At 37.4% G+C, this 24,797-nt stretch overlaps 1 protein-coding gene across 5 annotated transcripts in view; it reads right to left on the bottom strand.

Moving 5' to 3' along the window:
- Window positions 1-23,706, bottom strand: part of syt7b (synaptotagmin VIIb) — a 115,769-nt gene extending 92,063 nt beyond the window's left edge. For all 5 annotated transcript variants that reach the window (XM_028443009.1, XM_028443007.1, XM_028443008.1 and 2 more), the window contains exon 1: window positions 23,155-23,706. In XM_028443009.1, coding sequence (XP_028298810.1) covers window positions 23,155-23,203 — 49 coding nt within the window. In that variant the 5' untranslated portion in view covers window positions 23,204-23,706. The remainder of the gene's footprint in view (window positions 1-23,154) is intronic.
- Between the last annotated feature and the right edge of the window lie 1,091 nt (window positions 23,707-24,797).

Here is a 24,797-nt window from a genome sequence, read left to right as displayed (position 1 = left end):
ACGCATCTGTGCTCCACTTACACACACAATCAGAGACATAAATCTGCTGCCACACATTATTTTCTTTTCTACCTATCTCCTTGTGTGTCTGATTTGCGCTCCTGTGATCCATGTGACACACAGCTGTTTTATGATTGTAGGCTCAAGTGCCTCGGCTATTGACATAGAGACACTGCGAATACTGTGGTGAGCAAATAGTGGGGCACAAAGAGACAGACCGGACTGACGGATTGAGATAGCAATGTAAAAAAAAGAAAAGAATAATAAACAGTTTAGCGAAGTTTAAAGAAGGCAAATGTAGCAACAATATTTATGTTATCTGATTTAAGATATAGTTAAATCGTTAGTAAGCACAACTCTATGCATTTTTTTTTGATTAAAAAGAAGAAAAAAAGTTGGGGTATATTTTTAGATCCTTCAAGTGTCAGGACTTCCTATTCTGATTCCTTGCTCCTCCCAGGGAATAACTCACATGGTCCAAGGAAGGTTCTTCTAAATTATTCAGTACATTTGGTTCTGGAGAAACACCGACTGGCCCAGCCGTCTAGATTTTAGTCCTATAACTTTGTAACCTTCAGCACTCAATCAGTATAAATCAATCGAATTCAATTGAACTTTATTTATATAGTGCTAATTACAACAAAAGTCATCTCATAAGCAAGAGATTCAAGAAAAACCCAACCAACCACTCTCTTTCTCTGAAATCTAAATCTTGGTTTTCTTTTCACATCTGCCCACAAACGACTGACATCCACAATTTTTCAGTTTGGGGACTTTTCTAACAATTTACCACCATCTGATGGCTTTGAATTTTTGACATGAAAATATTCTATTGACTATTTGACTGTTGCCTTTCATTTCTGATATTTAATTTTTTACAGTTTTTAGTGAGGAATGTTGACCAAATAAATACAATATAAAAATACATAACTATAAAAAAATAAAATAATAATTACTTATATTTTGTAGTGTGGAATGTTAGAACAGGCTTGATCAAGTGATGTTACTTAAACAGAGAACAATAGTCAGCAACAGTAGGTATGAGTGAAACTGACCCATTTAGTATTAACCAATTGGTTACATAAATTACATGAATAAAAAATGAATTGAAAAAAAAAAAAAAAGTAAATTTGAATCCGATATAAACAATATTTGTTTTCAGGCTGATTTCGGAATGATATCCAATATCGATACCCCTAAGTAATAATAAATATCAAGACATTAATCTTAATGTGGTATTCATCATAATTTAGTAAAGCTTGAAATTACCTTCACTTATTTTGTAATGATAACCTGAGGTAGTAACAAATAATGCTGACTCAAAACCAGTTTCCTTTCCATCAATTTTCAGATTGGCTTGTTCCTTTTTTCAGGGTCACGGGGGTCTGCTGGTCCATAGTCAACTGTTGGCAGGTTGTACATATGAATGTGCTACTATGTATGGAACGTGAAATGCATAATTTAGACAGCCAGGCAAGGCCAGTGGCAGGTTTTTGTGTTGAATTCATAATCTCACCTTCTGAATTTCTACATTTAACAAAGACCAAAAATAATCCGTCACATATTAGAGGGAAAAAAAAAGATTATAGATAAATGATTGAGCTGAGCAGGGAAAACAAAGACAATCCATTCAATGCAGGAAAGGGAACTGGTAGACTGAGAATAGGAGTTAGAATAGTTAGACATGAGCTTGAAATTAACTTTTAAAAAAGGTGCAGAAATTTCCACCTATCAATGCAAACACATGTGCATTACGCATGAGCAAACACCCTCATTTGCAAAAGCATGGCGCTCTCTATTATGCTAACCTGTAAACAAACAGTTACATTTCTCCATCCCATTCCCTAGAGGTGAGGACACTCAATCATATTTATATAACAACAATATGACAGTGTTCATCTCCAGAGTAATAGTGTAGTACGATAGTAGTGTTTAGTGTAACTGGAAATACATTTCCAAAAATTGACTACCAAAAGCACATTTATAACACTTTCCCTTGATATAATCTCAAATGTCACAAGGTTTAAATGTAAATCAAAGGAAAAGAGGTTACCAGGCTACGAGGAACAGAAGGTAAACTAACATTGAGAATGGTTGCTCACACTGACCTTCTACTCAGAAATATGAAATATGTTGAATAAAACATAACGTGGCTAAAAATGTCTCTGATCCCTTTTTCTTGAATGACAGAGTGCTCTGTTTTATGTCAGTCATAATCTGAGAATATGGTTTGTATATCATAAAATATGGGTTTTAGATTATTTAAAGTTGTTCAAGGCATATTATTGCAATGTTAACTTACATGATCTACGTCCCTTTTCAGTCATCGTGAGTTTCCATGAGCACTCGTGTGCGTCGTCCCTTTAAATGATGTCGCCGCAAAGAATTGTGGGTCAGCATTATCTGGTCTCCTTTGGTAAAGGATGCATCAGTGTTTCCTCGGCTAAAGGAGGTTATAAAGGAAGCACTGAGCCTCCTTTCCTTAGTTTAAAGAGAATTTGAATGCTCTTTATCATGGCCAACATGAAGGAACAGTGGATAGGAAAGGAGATATTAGGGACTATTTAGACACACCCATCCAGTGTCTTTATGTTGAGTGATTAGCAGCCTCATGTTTTGCACCCAGGTGTGGCCCGTTCCCAATCAAGCCTCCCTACCTCCCTCACCATTTAGCTGAGTGTTTGGATGCTGAATGATTGCTGAATCATTGTCGATGTTAACCTTGTTTGTGTGCAGCTGCGTTTTGTCTATTGCACTCAGTTTTCCTTTGTGCCTTTTTGGATTTGGGTTCTTCTTTGTGTTAAAATTAAAAATGGATTGGTTCTATGAACGCTACACCTGCCTGCTGCCGGGATCTCTCTCTGCACTTGGGTCCTCTACCACCACATCTCCAAGACGTAACAATAACAAAAAAATACGGCAATTTTAGAGTTATCACTGTATAAATCTAACCTAATTAACCACTTTACTGTGAATGGGATCTATGCACAGGAGATGACGGCATGTCTGGGGAAATCTCACCGCAGATTGCTTTGGTGACATTGATCGCTACTCACAAATACAATCTCAACTGCTCTTTTTGTCGCTATTGTTGCTTTTAATTCATGTTGCGTGCTCATAGAACAACGACCAGTAAACGTAGGAAAGTGTCTTTTCAAAGACAGTGTGATGTGTTTCACAATTGCACAGCATTAGCTGACCCAACACGAAGGCAATGCAGACTGATGACATGTCTGTGGTCGCTGAATATATTAGTAATAAATGAAAAATGAATCTGGAGTACTGGGAGCTGTGGGAACACTATGTTCTGTCTGTGTTCACACACTGTTGCTTTCTGAGGAAACTGACTCTAAAAGAATATGTTTTTGTCGTTATAGTCAACTGTATAAAATAACAAATAACAGTTAAAATAGATTAAAAAAAAAATGAGTCATAACAATTATATTCTCAATATTTTGACTGTTTAGTGACTAGCGCATAAAAAAAGATGGAACTTAATTTGTCCGACAGTGGGTACATTTGGTTTGCAGTAGAAAAATAGTAAAATAACACTTCACCCATTGGGAATAAATGAAACATGAATAAGAAGGCTAAATATATACACGATGTGAAAAAAGTGTCTGCAGTGATGTTAATGGTATAGAGAGAGGTGTATGTGTGGCAGGGGTCCTGTTTGTTGTAAAGTCTGCTTTAAATGCTTTAGATGGAGCAGTCGGCCACTAATAAATCTTTCTAATTCTAGCATGGGTAACTGGGTATTTTGACACACGTGTAAGAGGAAGACAAATGACACCTATGACTCATGGAGCTTAATACAAAGTTATCTCTGTAAATGCGCAACTTGAACCGGAAATAGACGATCATTCTTACGCTAAACGTGGTGATGTGTGCATGAAGTTCATTAAAATTCAAAACCACCAAAAAGGTCGAAAACTACCCAATCAGTGCCGGGAGGTCAAAGCATTATGGGTAATTTTGTTTACCCTAAAAGATATAAAAAACCGAATATAATATTGTAAAAAGTTAGTTGAATGCATTGCAATGCTAAAATATAATCCTGTTGATTGAATCAAGAGAGCAAAGTGAGATACATGTATCTGTCTCCTACAAAACGACTTCCTAAAATAACTCCCTGACTATGGAACAGCCTGTCTAGTCTGTTCTACAAGCGCAAAGCTGAGTCACGTACACGGCCTAAGGGCCTCAGGAGAGGAACACTGCTGCACATTTGGAGCTACTGCTCCTCTGCCATAAAACACACAATGTGGCTAAACAGTGACCAGCTGCTGATGGCTGCAAATGAAGCGTCACGCCAAGCCAAACATGCAGACATCTACTTTCATCAGAGCAGGTGAGACAAAAATTAGGAGGGGGCTCAGAGCAGAATGATAAGGTGGGCGGAGGAGACGCTGCTCACTGTATTTTTAACCTCAGGTAAAATACAGTGAAGGAGAAGATGCTAAAAACCTTTCAAATGTACTCAATTAACCATCTAATACAATCATAATTTTTATTACGTGACTTTTACAAATGAATCTCTGTATTGACGCGTGTTGTGCAGCTCTTTAAGATAAGATGTCGTAATGGCTTATTTGTACGTTCAAGATGGTCGCAAAATATGTTTTGGACTTTTCAGTGACTCAGCAGGAGTGAGTTGTGTTGTGATGTCAGCAGTGCTTCATCTGTAAATCATCAGGTCCCGGAACAACAGCCACGTGTTGTTTCGACAGTAAGAGAGAGAGAAAAAAAATGTCAAAAAATAAAACATAAACACAAAAAACCAATTAACCTATATGTTTAATAAAAGAATGATGAATCAGCCTCAAAGAAGCACGGACATTCACCCGTTATGGAACGCATCCGTCTCTCTCTCTCTCTCTCTCTCTGAGTGACAGCTGTCAAAAATCTGCCATGTTTCAGCACCAAGGACAGTGCCAAATAACAGCAAATGTAGCCATTCTGATCACAAAGGTCACCAAACTTTCAGAACACAAATACAAAATATATACGAATGTTTACACCCATGAGGCCATAACTCCTCTAATGAATCAGGAACACACCAGAAAATGAAAATGTAACGTGTGCTTACCTTTTATTTGTCCAAAACAGCCAAAAAAAAAAACAGCCATGGAGAACTTTGTATCCTCACCACTGTTTTACATATTTCACAGCCGAGCCCTGCCTTGTCTTTCATAAGCCAAGAGTAGAAGCTCATCTTGGCTCTAAACTGAACCTCTGGCCAAACTTCCCTGGACTTAAGCTGATTCTGAGAAATCTATGTTTATATATGATTCTTTTGAAATGCAAAAAAATACCTAACTAGTCTTTTACTGTGGTCTACTGCAGGTGGTCATTCATATACATTAATGTATATAAGTCCCTCCTTCATCCTATAGACCCCTCTACAAATGGAAACGATTGCTGAGTGCACCCAGCCAATAGGCTTTGACTTCCTGGAGCGAGGACTGTCAATCAGCAGAGCGTCATGGAGGAGCGCTCTGAAACTCCAAAGTTACCCATTCCATGATTACCATTGTTTAAAGCTTCGACTAAAAGACAAAAGAAAAGTCTGGGTACAAAGCTTGTGGATAAACGTCTTTGTGACCGCAACAGGATTTATCTCGGAGCTGCTTTCAAAAGGATTCCAAACGGACCAGGATTTGGCGATATTTTTCATGGACAGGTAATAAAGATGTTTTAATCAAAAGTTATGTCACTCTAACAATAAATGTGTAGTTTTTGTAGTTATGTGACTTTGTTATGTTTTGCAATGCCTGTGCACAAACGTAGAGGCGTGGCTTCTGGTAGATTGGCAGAGGCAGAGGAGGAAGTGGAGCTGTTGAGGGCGGGACATGGAGACGTTCTCTCAGAAACTCCAGATAGCAGCTTTAACGTCCATAGCAGAAATTTCACCGTTGTCAACTTCTTTTCTCTCTGTCCCTCCCGTGTCTTGTCTGTTGGAGGCAGGTTCTCCTGCATTAGCATCATCTCTACAGGTGCTGCTACATGCTACGCTAGCTGCTGCTGTGCTGCTGCTCTTTTCCAAGATTTCCACAGAAACAACCTTGAACTTCTTTACCTCAGGCTTGGCTTCACTTAATGGCTTCAAAAAAAAACTATTTAAATCCAAGAGCCTTTTTTTTAGCCATTTTCTACCGTCTTCCAAGCTGAGAAGGAAAATCACACTTTAGACGTAGCGTGGGCGTGGCCTCACTTTCCCCTCTCTTCTTCACTCGTGTTGTTACATTCTGTTTTATGTGTACAATGAAAATCCCAGTGATTTGCACTCAATAAAAGACACAGCTGCCCAAACATCATACTTCAAAATTTAATCAAAACACCTAAAAGCAAATGAGGTGCTGGGGGAAAAAAAAGCTCTGGATGTCAGTATGAAAGTTGGCTGCAGAGGTAAACTGAACTGTGTTCTCAACCCCTTTTACTAGGCCAGCTATTTTCTCTCGGACTCCACATGCTACCTGGATTAATGTTGGAGCCAGACTTTCCCTTGAGCAGTACTTAGGCTGAGATGTCTGATGTGCATCACAAAAATTTTAAATCTAATTAACTCTGAACCAAACATTTGTGGTGCATTTAATAGTCTCTGAGAGCTTCTTAGCATTAGCTTATTTAATTACATCGCCCCACTACTACCTGGGATGAATAATTAACCAGTTTGAAGTAAATGTTTTAGTGAGGAATAGGACTCTAAAAAGGCGTCATATCAAAGTGCCAAACATTGGGATTGCGGGGGTTGGGTTATGAGTGTTGGTGGAAGAAGATGAAAGCAGTACAGTAACAAGGAGTTTAAAGGGAAAGAGAGCAAAAAAAAGCAAGAGGAAGTCAAGGGCTGAGGGTGTGACAGTGACAACCCACTTTGAGATCACTTTCATCACGATCTTTGAAAATCAAAGACTGTTCATATGTGTCTGTGGTGGTGCTCGCTGCTCTAAGCCTGTACAGTATACTGTGCCTCTATTCCACCATCTGTTCCTGGATGGACTACTGAAAGCTCTTCATGACATCATGTTAGCCTCTCAGTGATGGTTTAAAGCATATGTCATGGATTATTTTTTGACATCCCTCTAAACATTCATTCATCTGCTCTTCAGCTTTACCAATTAACATTGTGCATCCTGCTCAACCGTACAGGAGGAGCTAAACTCTGTGTTTGCAATTGACTTGGCTCAGCATCCACTCTGAGGCCTCAATTCTGGGCAAGAGAGTGAACCACAAATAGCCTTACTCATCTTGTGACTTTCAGTAACACAAGGCCACACAAGGCCACCCTTGGCTGAAACAGGAGTCCTAAACAATGTGTGACATGTAGCTTGTAAAACAAAAGTTGCCATAAGAGGAAATTGTTACGTATTTCTTTATGTCCCTTTTTCTGCAACTACACCAAACCTGCTATATCTCAACCTATCTTCATCACTTTTTCTTGCCATATGTTTGCTCCATTTATTGCATTTTTGCAACATTACTCCTATTTCTGCCACTTCTTCATGAAATTTCAATGCCTTTTCTGCACATTATTTCCACTTACAAGACATTTTCTGCACTTATAAACCATATCCACCACTTTACCTACCTATCACATACAGTATGTTGACCTATTATTGTCACTTTTAACCTCTTTTTGCCATATTTTCTTTGACAATTTAACCACTACAGTTTGACAGTTTAAACTAAATGTTCCTACGAACTGTTCCAATTTTGACACTTTGAGTCCTTTTCTTTCCGTTTTTTGGCCACTCTAATTTTCAACTTTTAACTAACTTCTTGATACATCACAATGCAGGTATTGGTGACTGAATCAATTTGTTGACTATCACTAAACTCAATACATCCTGTGAACATCATAGAAAACAGCATGAAATTTGAATTGATTTTATAGATAAAATGATTATTATCAGATCAGAAGCACTGTGATGATTAAATATCATAACTATATTTAAAGAAAAATATGACTGCAGAGGAGAAAACCAACACCAAAAACCAGCATGTACAATGAATAGTAAGGTCATCAAGTTTTATGACCAAGGTTGCAAAGAAGGGATTCTTATTCATGATTTTATCTCTGTTGGTGCACTTAAATCCCACCAGGCTTCAAAATAAATGTTTTCAAGATTCGAAAGCCAAATGGCATATATAAAAAGAATGATGTTTGTTTGGTTTTCTCCAACAAACAATTGGCTGCGTTTGTGGGTCACGTCTTTGTCACAGAACAAATGACTCCTATTGACTGGTGCACCTGTTCTCATGCTGAGTGCGACTTCAACGTGATAACCTCAAACCCCTGCAAACTCCAAGGCATCCGTACTACACTTCTTTCACAATTTATCATTTCTTTCATGGGACACCGTGGAACGGATCAACAGCATTGATCTGCACAGACTGGATCAAGACATTTTCTGCCATTCAAGCGACCAAACCTGAATAAAAAGGATCCAAATCTGTGTATTTGTAGAGAACACAATTGAATATGCCTCAAAGGGCATAAAAGGTTGAGTCAGAAAAGTCACATTAATAATGATCATATGGTCTGTGAAAGAAAACCCTCGCAGCCACAAAGTAACCATTATGTTTCTAAGGAGATAAAGTGGTATTGGTTTTGTTCAGTGCATGAAAAAAAAAAACAACTGAGAATTGTGATTTTACTCTGACAACATGCGTGCTGCAACAACCTGGATCATCTGGCTGTTGTTGGCTTAGAAGTATAGTGTAGCTTTGAAGCAAAGTTTCTCTACACTGGACCTGATCTGATTTCTATTACCTCATTTTATTTCCCATTTTCTTTCACCTCAAGAGTTCAATGACAGACCTATTTTCATTGTGTGGAAACCATCAAGAGGCTCATCACAACTAGTGAGGCACCAAAATTCCGGCCGCCAATAGTGAATTTTCGGTTTCCGTTAACACGGATCCATACACGGCAGCCTGACACATGGCTGCACATCAGCATCTGGTTTTAGTCTGTCAGCACACATTTCACAGAGATCCTCTGATCTTCATCCCGACTGTACTTAGTCTGCGTTATAAACCTGCGCGCACCAGAATTGATGCACGCCATCATCATAGCACAGAGAGCCTGTGTAAAGCAGAGAAGCTGATCTTCATTAGGAACTAATGCTGAATGATTAACCTTAATCGCATCGATATTGACCTCAGACGCTGAGGTTTTTTCTTCTGTCTCCATCATTTGAGTGACATATATGTTTGCAATCAGAATTGCCAAGAACCACCTTCCTGGGCTGCTGGCCAATCAGAGATGGTTACACCATGCACGCTTGTATGCCTGCAAGGAGTCTCAGTCAGTGCTCTAACAACTACAACACTCGGCCCTGTAAAATCCACGTTAACGGAATCGCGGACGGAATCGACCAACAAAAACGGAATCTACTGTTGAAAGCTGAAATGGAAAGAATCGGGATGAAATGACGTCAACCATGAGGAAAAGGACAATTTTTTTTTGGGAAATGTTTCTGGGGACCGCTCATTAGACACACCGCCCTCTCCACTCTCATCTTGGCCGCTTCAAACACTACCTAAACCACCCAAAACTTCGTCTAAACTGACAAGAAACTATGCAAATCATCACTGACTCCTAAATCAGAGCCGATCAGTGTCCGCTTAACTTTATTGTGTCTGTAAAGCTCCAGAAAAATCGGTTTTACCTGCTCAGAGTGTTTGATCAACATCTCATCAGAGCTTCAGAAGATCTGTGGCCATACCAGCCTGTCATTGCCCTGCTAAGCAGGTCTGGGCCTGGTTAGTAGTTGGATGGTATCTGTCATTGTGTCCTTGTGCAAGGCACTTCACCCACATTGCCTAGTATGAATGTAGTGTGTGAGTGAATGTTGGTGGTGGTCGGAGGAGCCGATGGCGCACTTTGGCAGCCTCGCTTCCGTCAGTCTGCCCCAGGGCAGCTGTGGCTACAATCGTAGTTTACCACCACTAAGTATGAAGTGAAAGAATAATGCGTTAATTCTGTAAAGCGACTTTGAGTGTCTATGAGAAAGCGCTATATAAAATTGATGCATTATTATTATTATAAAGTTGTTCTGTTGTTGTGGACGAGACCATCAATGCTAGGGATTGTAGAGTCTGAAACATTGTAGGTTAATGATAACTTCTGATACTGTAATATATTCTAGCCCCGAGTGGTGAAATAACTGATGCATCCTTGCGTCCATTTATTTTTGTTTAATCATTGCGGTCTGGAATGATGTCATCAGGATCATTTAAATTAGGTTAATTTTAATTAAGTTGATCAAAACTTAAACCTGCTCATATTCAGTAAACCATTGATCCATGAGGGGAATTGAGTGACAATGCTCATACATCTTTATATGACATAAATAATTAGAAATGAGCAGTCAGAATAATCCATGTCAGTATAACTTATATTTACCTTTTAATTACTTTTTTTTTTTTTTTTTTAAATTTTAATATACATTTTAGTTTAATTACATTTTTGTCAAAATCGTGCAGCCCTAAACTTGAATGTAATTTGTGTTTTAATGAGGGGACATTTAATTCAACTCTCTCTTAGCAGCCCAGTCAGTCATAGGCCTGTACAATATTACTTAATGTATGAGTGGGGTCAAGCTAAACATTGTAGTTTTTTTTTTTAATATTGTGCATTTGTTGGAATGTCAGTGGTAGATATATATTTACATATTTTTATTTGATTTATTCATTGAAGCATTAATATTAATATATATATAACTGAAATGTTTTAAATTTAGTTACGTTAGTACACATTCAGAGCCATAAATGCAATGCATAATAATATAACATAATTACATCATTTGCATAATCATTTATTTCTGGGTTTCATTTTTCAGCCTTGGTTTTCTCATTTTGGGTTTCAGTTAAGAATTTTTTATTTTGGTGCATCCCTAATGACAACAGAGTTGTGGAGAATTTGGAAGTGCGTGGAAATGTGGCAGAAATGGATGGGAGTTTGTTGGAATATTTTCTTAGGGGAAAACGTCATTACTTATTTATAGTTTGTTTGTATTATTATTATTGTATTCATGATCATTAATATTGCTAGTGTTTATTCTGATCCCCCTTCTATTTACTGCTTATGTGTATTGTTCCAGTGACTTCATAAGCCTCACTGTAGGTTTATTTTGCTCCTTTTCTTTCTTTTTTACAAGAGGAAAGTAATGCCATAGATATTCTCTTAAAATCTGCATCATCTCTCAACTATCTGCTCTGCCTCTGTCTCCAATTATCTATTTCTGTCTTCCTATACCAGGCCCCTGTATCAGCCTGGAATATTTTCAGCCTACACTGCCGAAGCACTGTTTTGCTATTCTTCTCAATTTCCTAAGCCAGTTTTTTTTTTATTTTTTTTTTTTTTTTTTTTTCCAAGTCCTCTCTGGAATCAAAGCATACAAAGAAAGGGCTGGATATCAACATCGTAGACAAGCAGGAGGAGAAACAAAAGCACACTCAAAGACATTTCACATTCAGCACAGGGCCTCTCAAGTGTCTTCACTGCTTTACAGCATGGAGATTTGCATTCCACCAGCACCATTGTAGTTTGCATGTTCTCCCTGTGGATGCATGCGTTTTCACTGGGTACATCCGTTTAATCCGAACGTTTTTAAAGGTCTCATATCATGCTATTTTTCACCCATCTCCATTTGTTCTAAGAACCCGAAAAACATAGTATTTGAGGTTTATTTTCTCAAACTCGCCTGTTTTCCAGAGTTTTAGCCTCTGAAAAGTCACTTTCTGAGCAACTCTACACAAACAGGCTGATTTGCGGCCTACTTATGCATATTCATGGATGGGCGTGTCTCTAGACGTGACCCTGAATTCCTCCTCCCCGCACGGTGACGTAGGGCCAGACGACGGCCCGCCCTCCTCCCACCCACTCCGTAGCTGAGCTCATGCTGCTTTATAAACAGGAGACAGAGCGTGGGGGCGGGGCGTTCGCCGGTACATACTGTACATAGACTGTAGAAAATACATACATTGCACTGCGCGAAGGACGCTGAAATGCTCACCTTCGTCTGTTTACATGTCAATCACGGCAGAGAGCTTCCTGGAGGCGTGGCTTCTCCAGCTCAGTGCTGCGTCAAATTCGTCATCAAAGTGGGAACGCGTCATCAAATTGGAGCGAGGTGTTTGGGCTCACCCTGCAGTAAGAAAGGAGCAAATCACTAACTATTGAGGGAATCAATGAAAAAACACCTCGCAAAACAAATGGCACTTTTGTGATGTTTAAAGCACAGAAAAGTGGATTTAGCTTAACATGGGCCCTTTAAACTGTCTAAATTGGCCTTCATAGTGAATCTTTGTATGTCTGTGATTGTCTACAGGTAAGTCTTGTGGTGGACTCAGCAAATTAAGTCTCTATCCCATCTTCTGCCCTGACTAAGCTGGAATAGGCTCACGGCTTCACGTACACCATGACCACGTGGAAGTGAAGCATCACATACAGAAAGAGATTGATTGAAATTAGAAATTTTAGATTTTAGGCAAATAAAGCTCACTGAGATTTTATTCCGCAAACCTGTCACAGCGATACACAACCCATCACATGAATACACTTTAGATGATGGGTCTAAAGCTGAATAATACAACGTTGTTACTAATTTGTGTACGAAATGTCATTGAAGGCTAAAGGTACAAGATATAGATGACTCCAAACACTTAAAATATCCCTTTGTATGTGGGCGCTAGTGCGCTACCATATTGGAGTTTTCAGCCAATCAGCATTCGCTTATGTTCTTGTCATGTCCGGACTACTCTTAGCATAGCATTTCAATATGATGTATTAGCACTAAGTTATGTGTCGTCCACTTCATTTGACATTATGACAGTTTTCCTAAAAAGACAGGAATATGTTGGTGAATGGATGATGACACTGCATTTACCAGGAAACGACAAATTGGACTTTACAATGCCACCTCACTCCAGATCCGTCCAGCTGAACAAGAAATAAGTATGCAAGGTAAGTCTACGCACCATCGGAACCATTGGATGCCTTTAACCTGATGAAACCAGTTGGCGTTACGTGAATGACGCACTTCCTTGAGTAATCACTACGTCACAGTTTCTCAATCATATTGATTTCTACAAACGTGCGTTTAAAATGCTTATTATCTTCTAAATCACCTCTCATTCTTACTAGTAAAGTTTGCTTGTAATAGTCTTTCGGTTTAGAAGTTTTTTTTTTAACAGCTGTTAATATCATTTTACACAATAAGATAAATCAATATATCAACATGACCTTTCACAGAAACTGATAAATGTATTTGTCCATTCCTGCTCAGCAGAAACAACCAATACAGTGACTTATAGAGTGTTCTTATAGGCATCCACTTGTCTGAAGTTTCAATTCAGTTGACATTTTAAAAGGATCCTTTATCATTTCCTTTATACTGTATATGTTCCTCTTTAGTAATAAATGAGAGACATGTTCAGCAGAACAAAGCAATATTTCATCTTCCCATGACCTGGCCTCTTCAGTGTACGTCTGCCATGTTTTCTAATGCTGAGATGAAGAGCTGGAGAGGGAATAAAACTACATTACGTTAATGACTGCTTTCTTTCTATGCTCTTGTTCTCTTTTTATCTACCCCGAGCGCTAAAACTCCAGTTCTTTTGATATTTCTAATTGTAATACTAACTATTCTTGTGGGATTTGAAGGGCATTATATGAATCAGTTATCATTGACAACTCATATGAAGGATTAACTAAGATCATTTATCTACTTTTCCTCTAAACCTATTACTTGACATTTACACCTGACCTGAGGTTGAGTAAAACTTCTCCAATGCAGTATAAAAAAAGCCAACAGAAGGATTAAACATTACTTTAAAACCCCAACAAACAGCAACAACCATCCAATAAGCATTCCTGAGTGGATTTTGCACCTTTTTTAAAGCGCGTCTAGGGTTGTATCCCAAGAGAACGACATCAGCTTCAGGTTAAATGAAAGAATACACATTTATATCAGTCATAACCAGGGTTCAGGTCATATACATTTTTCAGTTACGATCACGTCTTCAATTACCCATGTTCAATTACAATTCAATTACGATGACAGTTACCAGCATTTGTTCCAATTACAATTAAAATACAATTATTTGTTATCCTCAGAAAGACAATAACATTCTCAATTACTAAAGTTTAATTACAATCAATCACAATTACTGAGCCAGAAAAAATCCCATAAAAGTTAACCTTTCTCTTTTGTTAGCTTTCTGTTAGCATCTCTTATGATAACTGGTCCTAAATCAGCTGTAAAATGCACAAAAAACAAATATCTATCCAATTCCTATTGGTTACATTGTTAGGTTTCTTATTCAATGAAAATGTAGGTTTTAATATTTTTGGTGTGGGTTTATGAGCCTTTTTTGTGTCAGTATACCTCTCGATGTATTTTTTATTTTTTTAACTATAAAAAGTGGGAAAGCTTGATATGAAACATATTTTAGTAATTTTTAACTACTTATGTGTAGAACTGTACATGAACTGCAACGTGGTTCCCCAGTTTTGTGTTAAATAACAATTGACAATTTTTATAGAGTTTTCATGGCAACTGCAATTACAAAGTCAATGATCGGAAGTCAATTACAATTCCATTACGATTACGACAGCGACAGATTTTTTTAAATTACAATTATAATGACAACATAATTGTAATTGATTATCATTTATGTGATTACAATTATAATTGACCCCAACCCCGGCCATAACATTATAACTATATATTGTATTTGCTCTCCCTTTGCTTCCTCCATCAAACTGTGATGGTGGCTTCCATCAACACCAGCCTTATCTTCTTCAGTCATTTCAGCTACAGCAGTCTATCTGTGGGATGGGACCACACTGGCCACCTTCCACTCCCCACATGCATCACAGAGCTTTCCCCTCGACACAACCACAACCACATCCTCCCTGATCCACTTTTGACACATCTCACCAAAACACCTTCAGTTTACAAAGCCAACTGAAATTTCCTTCATAAATTGAAAAAATAAAATAAAATAAATATATATATATTCATTTTTTATTTATTTCAAGAACAATGCATTTCAAAATCCAAATGGCTTTTGTTACTTCCTATCAAATCATATTTTCCTGAAGATGTGAGGTGAAGTGGTGAAGCCACTTCAAGTTCACACGAGGAGAGCAGCAGCACAGACTTGACACCGTTCACCACTCTGTCACATAACTCACACTTGTTGGCCATTAAAACTCGCCCACTGACCTTAAGTCTTCAACTTATGATGGAAGTAGAGTGGAGTGTTGTGCGTGAGGAAAATAGGGGATTTCAGCTTCACACTACACAATGCATTTCAATTTCAGTGTAATTAATTTTATAAAATGACAATATCGCCTATATCAATACATATCTATATTTTTTTTACTTATTATTTATACAATCACACTTGTATTTAATAGTATTCTTAGAGTACAGTCAAACAGTGTCCTTTACAATTTTCCATATTTCTGAGACATATATTTTACAACTTATTTTGTATTAAAATATTCATTTTAGGAGTCGCTGCTTTCACTACTTCTCAGAACAACATGGAAAGCACAGTTTGATGGATTTCTGAGTACGTCCTAAACCAGACCTTCCCCAAATAAGCCTCACGACAGAACTCACTCACACGTGCTGCCACAGATTCTGCAGCTGTTTGTAAATAAATGTGCCTGTGTGGCATTTTTCTTCAGCAAATTTAACCCAGAATTGATGGGAAATGATGGCAAGTAGAGTGGAGTGTTGTGCATGAGGAAAATAGGGGATTTCAGCTTCACACTACGCAATGCATTTCAATTTCAGTGTAATTAATTCTATTCAAATTATTCCCATATCCTGAAGCATGCACCTTCCAAATCCAGACTCCAAGCAGCCCCATTTAATGCTATTATTTATGAATATAGTTGTGCATTTATGTTTCACATTTTGTGCAACACTGGTTGCTCAATAGGGCTGAGGATGTAGCAACATTGATTCACAGCTTAAGGGTTCCCCCAGGAGTCCTCTCGCTGGAGTTTTATCATGTCCTGAGCCTAAATGTGCATATGTAGCAGATGCAGCCAATGTGTGTAGATAATATATAATTCAGACTAATCAGGAACTTAAAAGTGATTAAGTCCTTTTTTTGTGGCGGCCAATGTTGATTTTTTTTATTTACAGAAACGATTCATCTGAAAACAGTTTGTTTGCTTGGATTTTGTCGTATTGTGTTACACTTTTCACTGTTCCTCAGCAGGTGAAAGATGACTCACTGTAATAGTTGGCATCAAAAACAATAAGCGTAATAGCAATGCCTGTGACAGACTGCTGGTTTTCTTTTTTGAAAAAGTATTTGCTAATGATTATAAAGAAGAGGAAAATCTGACAGTTTACAAGGTCCCGCTAGAAGAAAAGGAAAACATTGATACGCATCTCTCTGAAGAAAATTGCACAAAAAAAACCCTTTTTGAACTGAAAGTGATTTTACCGACAAACTGAAATTTACACACTGAGCTGACTCTGTGCTTTGTTGTCAGAGGGAAAGTGGTGATATTTATTTAAATTTCTTTATTTCAATAAGTGTCGTACTTGCAGGAAAGGTGGTGGAGTTGCTGCCATCTTTAAGTCAATATTTCAAAGAAATAACATTAGGTGATTTTATCTCCTTTATGTAATAATAATAATAATATATGTCGTTCTTACTGAAGAGTGAGTCAAGAGTTCTGTTTTTAGTCGTTTATAGACCCCCAAAATATTCTGGAGAATTCATGGCTGAGTTTGCTGAACTGCTGTCAGTTATATGCACTGAATCCAACTTTTCAATAATAACAAGTTACTTTAATATTCATGTAGACAATAACATTGACAATGCTGCCAAAGAACTGTATGCTTTAATGGACAACATGCTGCTGTTGATGTAAGAGACTTAGTTCTATCTGAACCCAGCAGGTCTCTCAGATCTACGGTCACAGGTCAGATAGTGGAGCCCAGAGTTCACAGTAAACATGATGATGCTGTGTTTAGTTGTTATGCTGCAAAGAAGTGGAACAAACTGCCAGCAGAGCTGAAGTCAGCATCTAATGTGAACATTTTTAAAATCAAAGTTAGACACTTTTTCTCTCCTGCGTATGATTGAGAGAGAGATTTTTGGTCATGTTTTTTGCTGATGATTTTAAATGTTTTTACTAATGATTGTAAATGTTTCTTGCTGCCGATTGTAATGTTCTTATTGATTTTAAGCTGTTGAATGTTTTCCGTTGCACTTTTTGATCACCTAAAGCACATTGAGTTGCCTTGCGTATGAAATGCTCTATACAAATAAATTAGTCTTGCCTTGACTTGCCTACAGCTCTACTAACATCAAAAGTTTCCAAAAAAAAAAAAAAAAACAGATTAAATTGCCTTTTTTTTTCTTCCTTGTGAATGCACAGGCAAAAGTCCCTTTGCGACAGAAAATCCTTTTGCTCTCCTTCGCTTTTGACATAACCTCAACCCACATCAGTAATTGAACACCTCCAAACACTTCCAGTGCAGAGAAAAAAAAATACAAATCCTTTTCAAGACGACAATGTGAAGGTGTGACGAAGGCAGCAGGCCAGGCTATAATTTCTTGGTAATGAGTTTGGGACTCTTTTTTTTTTTAATTCTCTGACACTGCAGACAACGATGAGAATAAAACACAATCTGTTTCAACAGGGAGTTCATGTACTGTAGATTTATCAACTTCCTAAGGTTTTAGAAAATGTATTCTATTAATACTTGTGCAAGCCTAACACACTTGTGAATTAAAACATCCTAATATGGCTTCACGTCTCTTAATGATGTTCGTCCACAGTGCAAGTGGATCATCAGTAGGAGATGCATAGCGTCAAAATGGTAACCTCAAGAAATGTATTCCTGGAATATTTACATTCAATGTAAAAAAAAAAAACTTAAATTTTAACATGAAAAAAAATTGAAAACATTTTATGTACCCTTCTTATCCATTCAAGAGATGAGAGCACTAAAGCCTCCTGAAACCTTTATAGATACAAACAAAAGGTTTAACCACTCTGTAATCAATTATTGACTTATTCGTATTTAACTGTAATTTTCTATTCAAAGTCGTGGATTCATTCCCTGGCTGTACTTGTCCATGTGATTAAGTGTCCTTGGGCAAGACAGTGAACCTTAAGTTGCTAAGGGTTACGGCCTTGAACAGCAGCATATATGCATCTGATCGCGCATGCGTGCAGCGCACGTGTTGGTTGGGTGAATGTAGAGGAAAGTGTAAAAGGCTTGGGAATTTTATACTCCATACTCTGTATTTACTGCATTTTGATAACTTACAAAATTTATATTCAGCACAAGTGCAGATAATGTTTAGAGTGACATCTGCTGCAAATCTGTGGTTTTTAAAAACATACACAAACTCACACATTCCCTCTGACTGACACACGCAATAAACACTTGAAAAGACAAAAACACACATTAAACTTTATAGCCTGAGGAAAAGTGGTGCGCGTGCACACGCACACTGAAAAGACTAGAATTGTTTAAAGCTCATACTCAGAGACGATGTCAAAGAATAAACCAAACACAATACCGCCGAAATGTCTACATGTTAAGGATAATATGTCAACAAATAAATCAAACCCAATTTCAACCAAAGTAAAGCTCAACAGAAAAAAGAAGCACAATCGGTATGAGAACTCATAACCTTGGGCTCTGATCAAAGCAGAGCTGCCAGGTGAAACAAGACATTGAAAGCAAATCAAAGCCTAAGGGAATGACTAGACAGACTAAACCCAAACGAGAATAAACAAAGAAAAATCAATGAATTAAACTAAACAAAAACAACACTAACAATACCCAAGTCGTGAAATAAAATCCCAGTGATGGACTGGTAAGGTTTAGGATGCATCCTGCCTCATGAAATGTACTAAATACACCAGATTCTACTCAATTCTATAAGAAGTAACTTGTCTAGAAACGACCCACAGCACATCACCCAAGTTTAACTAGAACTCGTCACCCAAACATACAAATTCACCAATAATGTCCCAATGGTGTGGTTGTTGTTGGAATAATCAGTCAGATTTAAAATCATATTGTAATAGGAACTCATAGCAACAACACACACTAAAGCATACTTAAGCCTGTCAAAGTGTTGTTATGTATCTCTGGGTTGGAGGTAAGAACTCATTTGAATCGCTAGAGTCTTTGTATCTTGAAATTAGTTATAGATATTTGCATGGTTGACAGTGCTGGGTGTGTTAGGGAAATCCTTGCTGAATAAAAAAGCTTCAAAGCAATTTAAAAGAGATATAAGCTCCCCTTAAAACAAGTGGGTGGCACAATAAAAAAAAGAACTACATGTCATTGTGGGGCAACTCTGTAAATGTTAAGTGTCGTCATTGCTGCACAGCAAGAAAGTAGGACGCGGTAGTGGTTCTGATCTTATGTGTAGATGCATTTTCTGAGTTCCTGATCCATTTGGATAACTATTTTCATCATCTGAGTGAATGTGATTACCTGTGGTAGCGAGTGTGTCTTTCCAACTGCAGGAGACACAGTCAATGTCCAAAAGAAGAAAAAAAATTTCATGCGCAAATAAAAATATATTTTTTGAAGAATGTCATGATATTTTATACTGGCATCAATTGTCAGTCTCTGTTTTTTGCATTTTATTTTCAGTTTTGCAATTTTTTTGCACTTTAAACAGGAGAAATTTATCCTATTTATATTATTGTTTATTTTTTTATATTCCCATTGAGCTGAAAAGGTTATACGCTAAGTAAGTATGCAAGTATGTGTCCAGAGTTAAAGTGCAATAAAAGCACCTCTCCAAAATATTGCATATCGTATTGCATCATTCACAAATTTTTATGTCGTCCCACCTCTAATAATAAAGTAAATTTACTGTAGTGTGGATGTGCTGCTAAATTGGGACTAGATCCATTCAATTTACTCAAAACTTCTTCATTGTGGGTTTTGGTGACTGAACACACATAGTATCCTGATGGTGTGTATTATCTAGGGCTGGGCAATGGCTATAACTGATACCACGGAAAATATAAGAGATGCATTAGAAAATAATTTTGTTTGTATTCGGCATTTTTTTGGACCTTAAAAAAGCATTTGACACAATAAACCATGATATTCTGGAGGAAAAACTTCAAAACTACGGCATTAGGCACAACGCCCTAAACTGGGTTAAACGTTATATGAGAAATAGGAGACAATATGTGGACTTTGAACAAAACATATCAATATGCCAAACCATACCCGATTTTAGGGCCAAAACTGTTCATTCCGTATATAAACGACATTTTCAAAGTCTCAAATTGCCTTAAACTAACGCTGTTTGCGGACGACACAACCATCCTATGCTCAGGTAAAGACATTAAAACTCTAATAGAAACGACGAATGAGGAACTATCAAAAATCCAAACATGGCTCAATGTAAATAAACTAGCCCTAAATGTCAGAAAAACAAAATTCATCAGCTTTGGAAATAAAAAAAATAACAGAAAATATTAGACTGAAACTAGACATGGATATAATTGAAGAAGTAAAAAGAATATAGAGCACTAGGAGTGTGGATAGATGAGAAACTGACTTGGAAAAAACACATACAAGTAGTTAAAAACAAAGTTGCTAAAAGCAGCTACATCCTATGGAAATTACAACAAATACTACAAACCAAATCACTGAAGACAATCTATTCTTCCCTTGTTGGGTCACATTTAAATTACTGCTCAGAAATCTGGGGAAACACCTACAAAAAGTATCTTGAACCTTTATTTAAACTACAAAAAAAAGCAAATAGGATTTTATATAAGGCACCACACAACGCACACACAAATGAACTATTTGAAAAGGCCAAATACCTAAAACTGCAAGAAATAATACACTACAACACACAAATTCTCGCATATAGGGCATCACTAAAAACACTCCCATATCAAATGCAAAAACGTTTCACATACAAACACACTGCTTATGAACTAAGACATAATAATGTGTTTATACAAGAAAGGGTTAAATCTAACATTGGACAATACAGCACTGTCAACAGAGCTGTTACCAACTGGAATAACCTTGATGCAGAGACAAAACAAGCTGCAAACTTGGCTAGATGTAAAGAAAAAACTCGGAAAACATTTTTGCAAGAATACGAGATCAACACATCAATGAGAAAGAAGATGAACTTTTCTTTTGAACTGGAGCAACACAAACAACGTTTGGGAATGAAATCTACGGGGAAGAAGGACGACACGAACAACGATGGAGAGGAAGAATTAAAAAAAAGAAGACAACACTGACTGACAGATGAGAATAAATCCTACACAAAAAAGGACAAAAAAAAAAAAGAAAAAAAATGAAATTGTGTTCAGAACCAAAGAACGTTTGACCAGAGAGACGAGCGCTGATGTAAATTTTCTGTGTTCAAAATAGGGGACGGGACTCGGATAAGCAACCTGCTTCTCTCATCTCCTTTTTCGGCATGTACAAAAAAAAAAAAAGAGAAACAGAAAACTTCTGTGAATGCAACCATGTCGGAAATAAACTGAATAAATAAAATAAATAAAAATATATTGTAATTCAAGATAAATGGAGTTTTCTATTTTGGCAATATAGAAAATGACAATATCACCTATATTGATATATATCTATATATTTTTTTTTTTTTTACTTGTATTTATTTATACAATCACACAGTACAAATCACATCATACAAGTATTTAATATTATTCATAGAGTACAGTAAAACAGTGTCTTTTACAATTTTCCATTTATTTTATAGCTTATTTTGTATTAAAATATTCATTTTAGAAGTCGCTGCTTTTGCTACTTCTCAGAACAGCATGTAAAGCACAGTTTGATGGATTTCTGAGTACATCCTAACCCAGACCTGCCCCTGAACAAGCCACACTACAGAACTCACTCACACGTGCTGTCCCTTAGAGGAGAAAAAGCCAATATAAAAGCGACATATCGTGCAGCTGTTTGTTAATAAATGTGCCTATGTGGCATTTGTAATCAGCAAATTTAACCCAGAATTGTCTTTCTGGTCTGACTTTATTGATTTAAAAACATCTAGATTAATATCGTATATCTCCATTTTGACAAAAAATATCAAGATATGAGTTTTGGTCATTATCGTGCAGCCCTAGAATTATCTATGGCTGCACAATTATGGCTAAAATGATCATCACAATTATTTTTGATCAACATTGTAATCACGATTATAATAACAATTATTGATCAACTTTGGTAAAAAAAAAAAAATAAATAATAATAATAAAAAAAAAATGTAATGTCTTTATGTTTACCCTTTTACCCTTGTTTATTTTTGTATAGTTTTTTTTTGTTACACTTGTAAGTTATATGTTATATAGTATGTTATAAATAGCAACAAAAAAACAAAGTCTATAAAAAATGTTTTTTTTTTTCACTACTTTTAAACAAACGTGTATAGTTTACAGTGCAAAATGAGAAATGTAATTTTTTTTTTAATTCAAAAAAAAAACCCAACAATTGAAAATGTACAGAAGACTAACTGAATGAATACACTATAACAGAGCCCGATCAGGGTTATTTAATCATGGCAACCAAAATTGTGACCACGATTAAAATTGAATGAATTGTGCAGCCATAGTAGTAAATCTCCCCCAGCATCAGGTGTTTGTGAGTGACCTCGACCTCAGTCTATATAGACAGTAGATCTGAACCTGTTTACCCCATGGCTATGGCTCCTGATACATAGGTCTGCTCCATAATTCCCAAACACACGCTCCTCTGGCTGCACTGACGCGGCTGGACGCTCATCAATATGACCTTGTGCATACATGCTCAGGTCACCTAGAGCGAAAATGACCGTGGATGAGAGCCTCCATAGTGGATCCAAAAGGATTACAACAAGTGCTCAAGTGTTTATCCACCCAGACAGTCAGCCTAATGCCACCTTGGGGGTGAAATCAACAGTCTTCTCGGTACCATGTTTGGATTTTTCTTGAACGTTTCTCGTTGAAAGGCTGTAGACAGCGTTTCATTAGCATTCTGGAATGACCCCGAGCATCTTCACTTGTTAACATGGAGACACTCAAGGGCATCTGACAGCAGCCCGACAGCTTTGAACTAAAAAAGGGGGAGATTTGTGACACCCTGTGCCTACCTTTGCCGTGGTCTTCTCCTCCGTTCAGATGCATGATTCTTATCACCATGTACTCATTGAGGCAGGCTCGTTCTCACAGCAGCAGTGATGGATGGATGGATGGATGGATGGAATGTGCGCTTTTCTCAAAGAGTTCAGGGAAATAAAGTCCAGCGTCTCCTCCGGATGGCACGCATGGACGCGCCTCCACTTGTGCGTCCTGCTCCTGTTGTTGTGTCCTGCTGTTGTGCTGGAACAGGAACAGGTAGTCTGGCTGATGTTGGGACTGTGTGTGTGTGTGTGTGTGTTACTTTCTCACGGGGTGTGTTTGCTCTAAAGCCAGAGTCGCTCCAAAGGCAGGACGGGTTTTATCACAGCAGAGGGTTTTATTTAAGGGAGGAGACGTTTTGGCAGACGGATCCGTGCGTGTGCGTGTGTCTGCGAGAGCTGGGGGGTCTTCTAGTGGTACAGCTCAGAAAAAGGTACAGGTCCAGTGATGGTTGACCATCTCTTCAGCAGCACAAGCTGGGACAAAGTCGCTAGAATCTCTCTGGTTTTAAAAGGCACGTTGGCTCAGGGACACACGCACACTCCTATCCTAGTTTGTTGCGTTTCACAAATATCAGCATTTTTTCTTTTTTTCTCCAACATTGTTTACAAGAGGTGTCTGGTGCTATTCTGTTCAAATATATGAGCACAAGTGTCCTTTTCCCTTGTATCTGTTGTTCTGATTCTCCACTTTATTTATGGAACAACAGGCGCGTTTTACAATCGTTTACATGTTGGTTACATGATATTTGTAGATGACGTTTTTATTTCTATTTCTGTGTTTAGGATTCCGATCTGTCAGTCTCTATCAGGACCAGTCTGCGCTTTCTCTCTCTCTCAATGTTATCATCGTTCCATTTCAGCCAATTGGGCCATTGAGTCGATTAGAGGCGCATTTACTCACTGTTCACGTCCGCTGTCATCCTGGTTTGCACACGGCTCACTGCTGACCTCTAGTGTCCACATTTCACCATTGGCGCTCCTTTGGAGTCTGACAATGAATACACATCATTGTTGTATGAAACGTAGGGATGTAATGATTCACTCAACTCCCGATACGATTCGATTCACGATACTGGGTTCACGATACGATTCTCTCACGATTTTTTTCATTTACAAAATGGGACTGTAGACAATTTTTTTTTTTGGGAAAAAAAACTAGAAAATACTGTATTATTTTCCTTTTATTTTTCATTGTCAAAAGAATTCCTTGATAAACTATTCAAAACAATGCAATTTAACTAAAAATAAATCTTGAATTAAATAAATAAAGGAATAATACAAATGAAAATGAAGCCTATTAATTTAAATTCTAGTTCTATAATAAACAATGCAAAACTGCATAATAGTTCTTTTTCTTTTAAAAGTGCAACTGAAAATGTATTTTGTGCCTTAACAATTGGACTTAAAAAAAAAAAAAAAAACCGTCATTGCACTGATTTACGTCATATTTGTTTGGACCAGCAGAGGGCGCTGGTAACCCAGTGGTTGGTTGGCATGCAGATATCTTGCAGTGAAGAAGAGAAGCTATGCTAGCAAACAGAGCTAATAGAAAAACGTGACTTTTACAGATATTCAAGTAATATTACAGATATTCTTTCGGTGCTAAAGGGGTA

This window comes from Gouania willdenowi, chromosome 3 (genome assembly GCF_900634775.1).
Source record: "Gouania willdenowi chromosome 3, fGouWil2.1, whole genome shotgun sequence".
Classification (NCBI taxonomy): domain Eukaryota; kingdom Metazoa; phylum Chordata; class Actinopteri; order Blenniiformes; family Gobiesocidae; genus Gouania; species Gouania willdenowi.
Note: the sequence above shows the minus strand (reverse complement) of the source record. Positions and strands in the feature narration are given on the sequence as shown.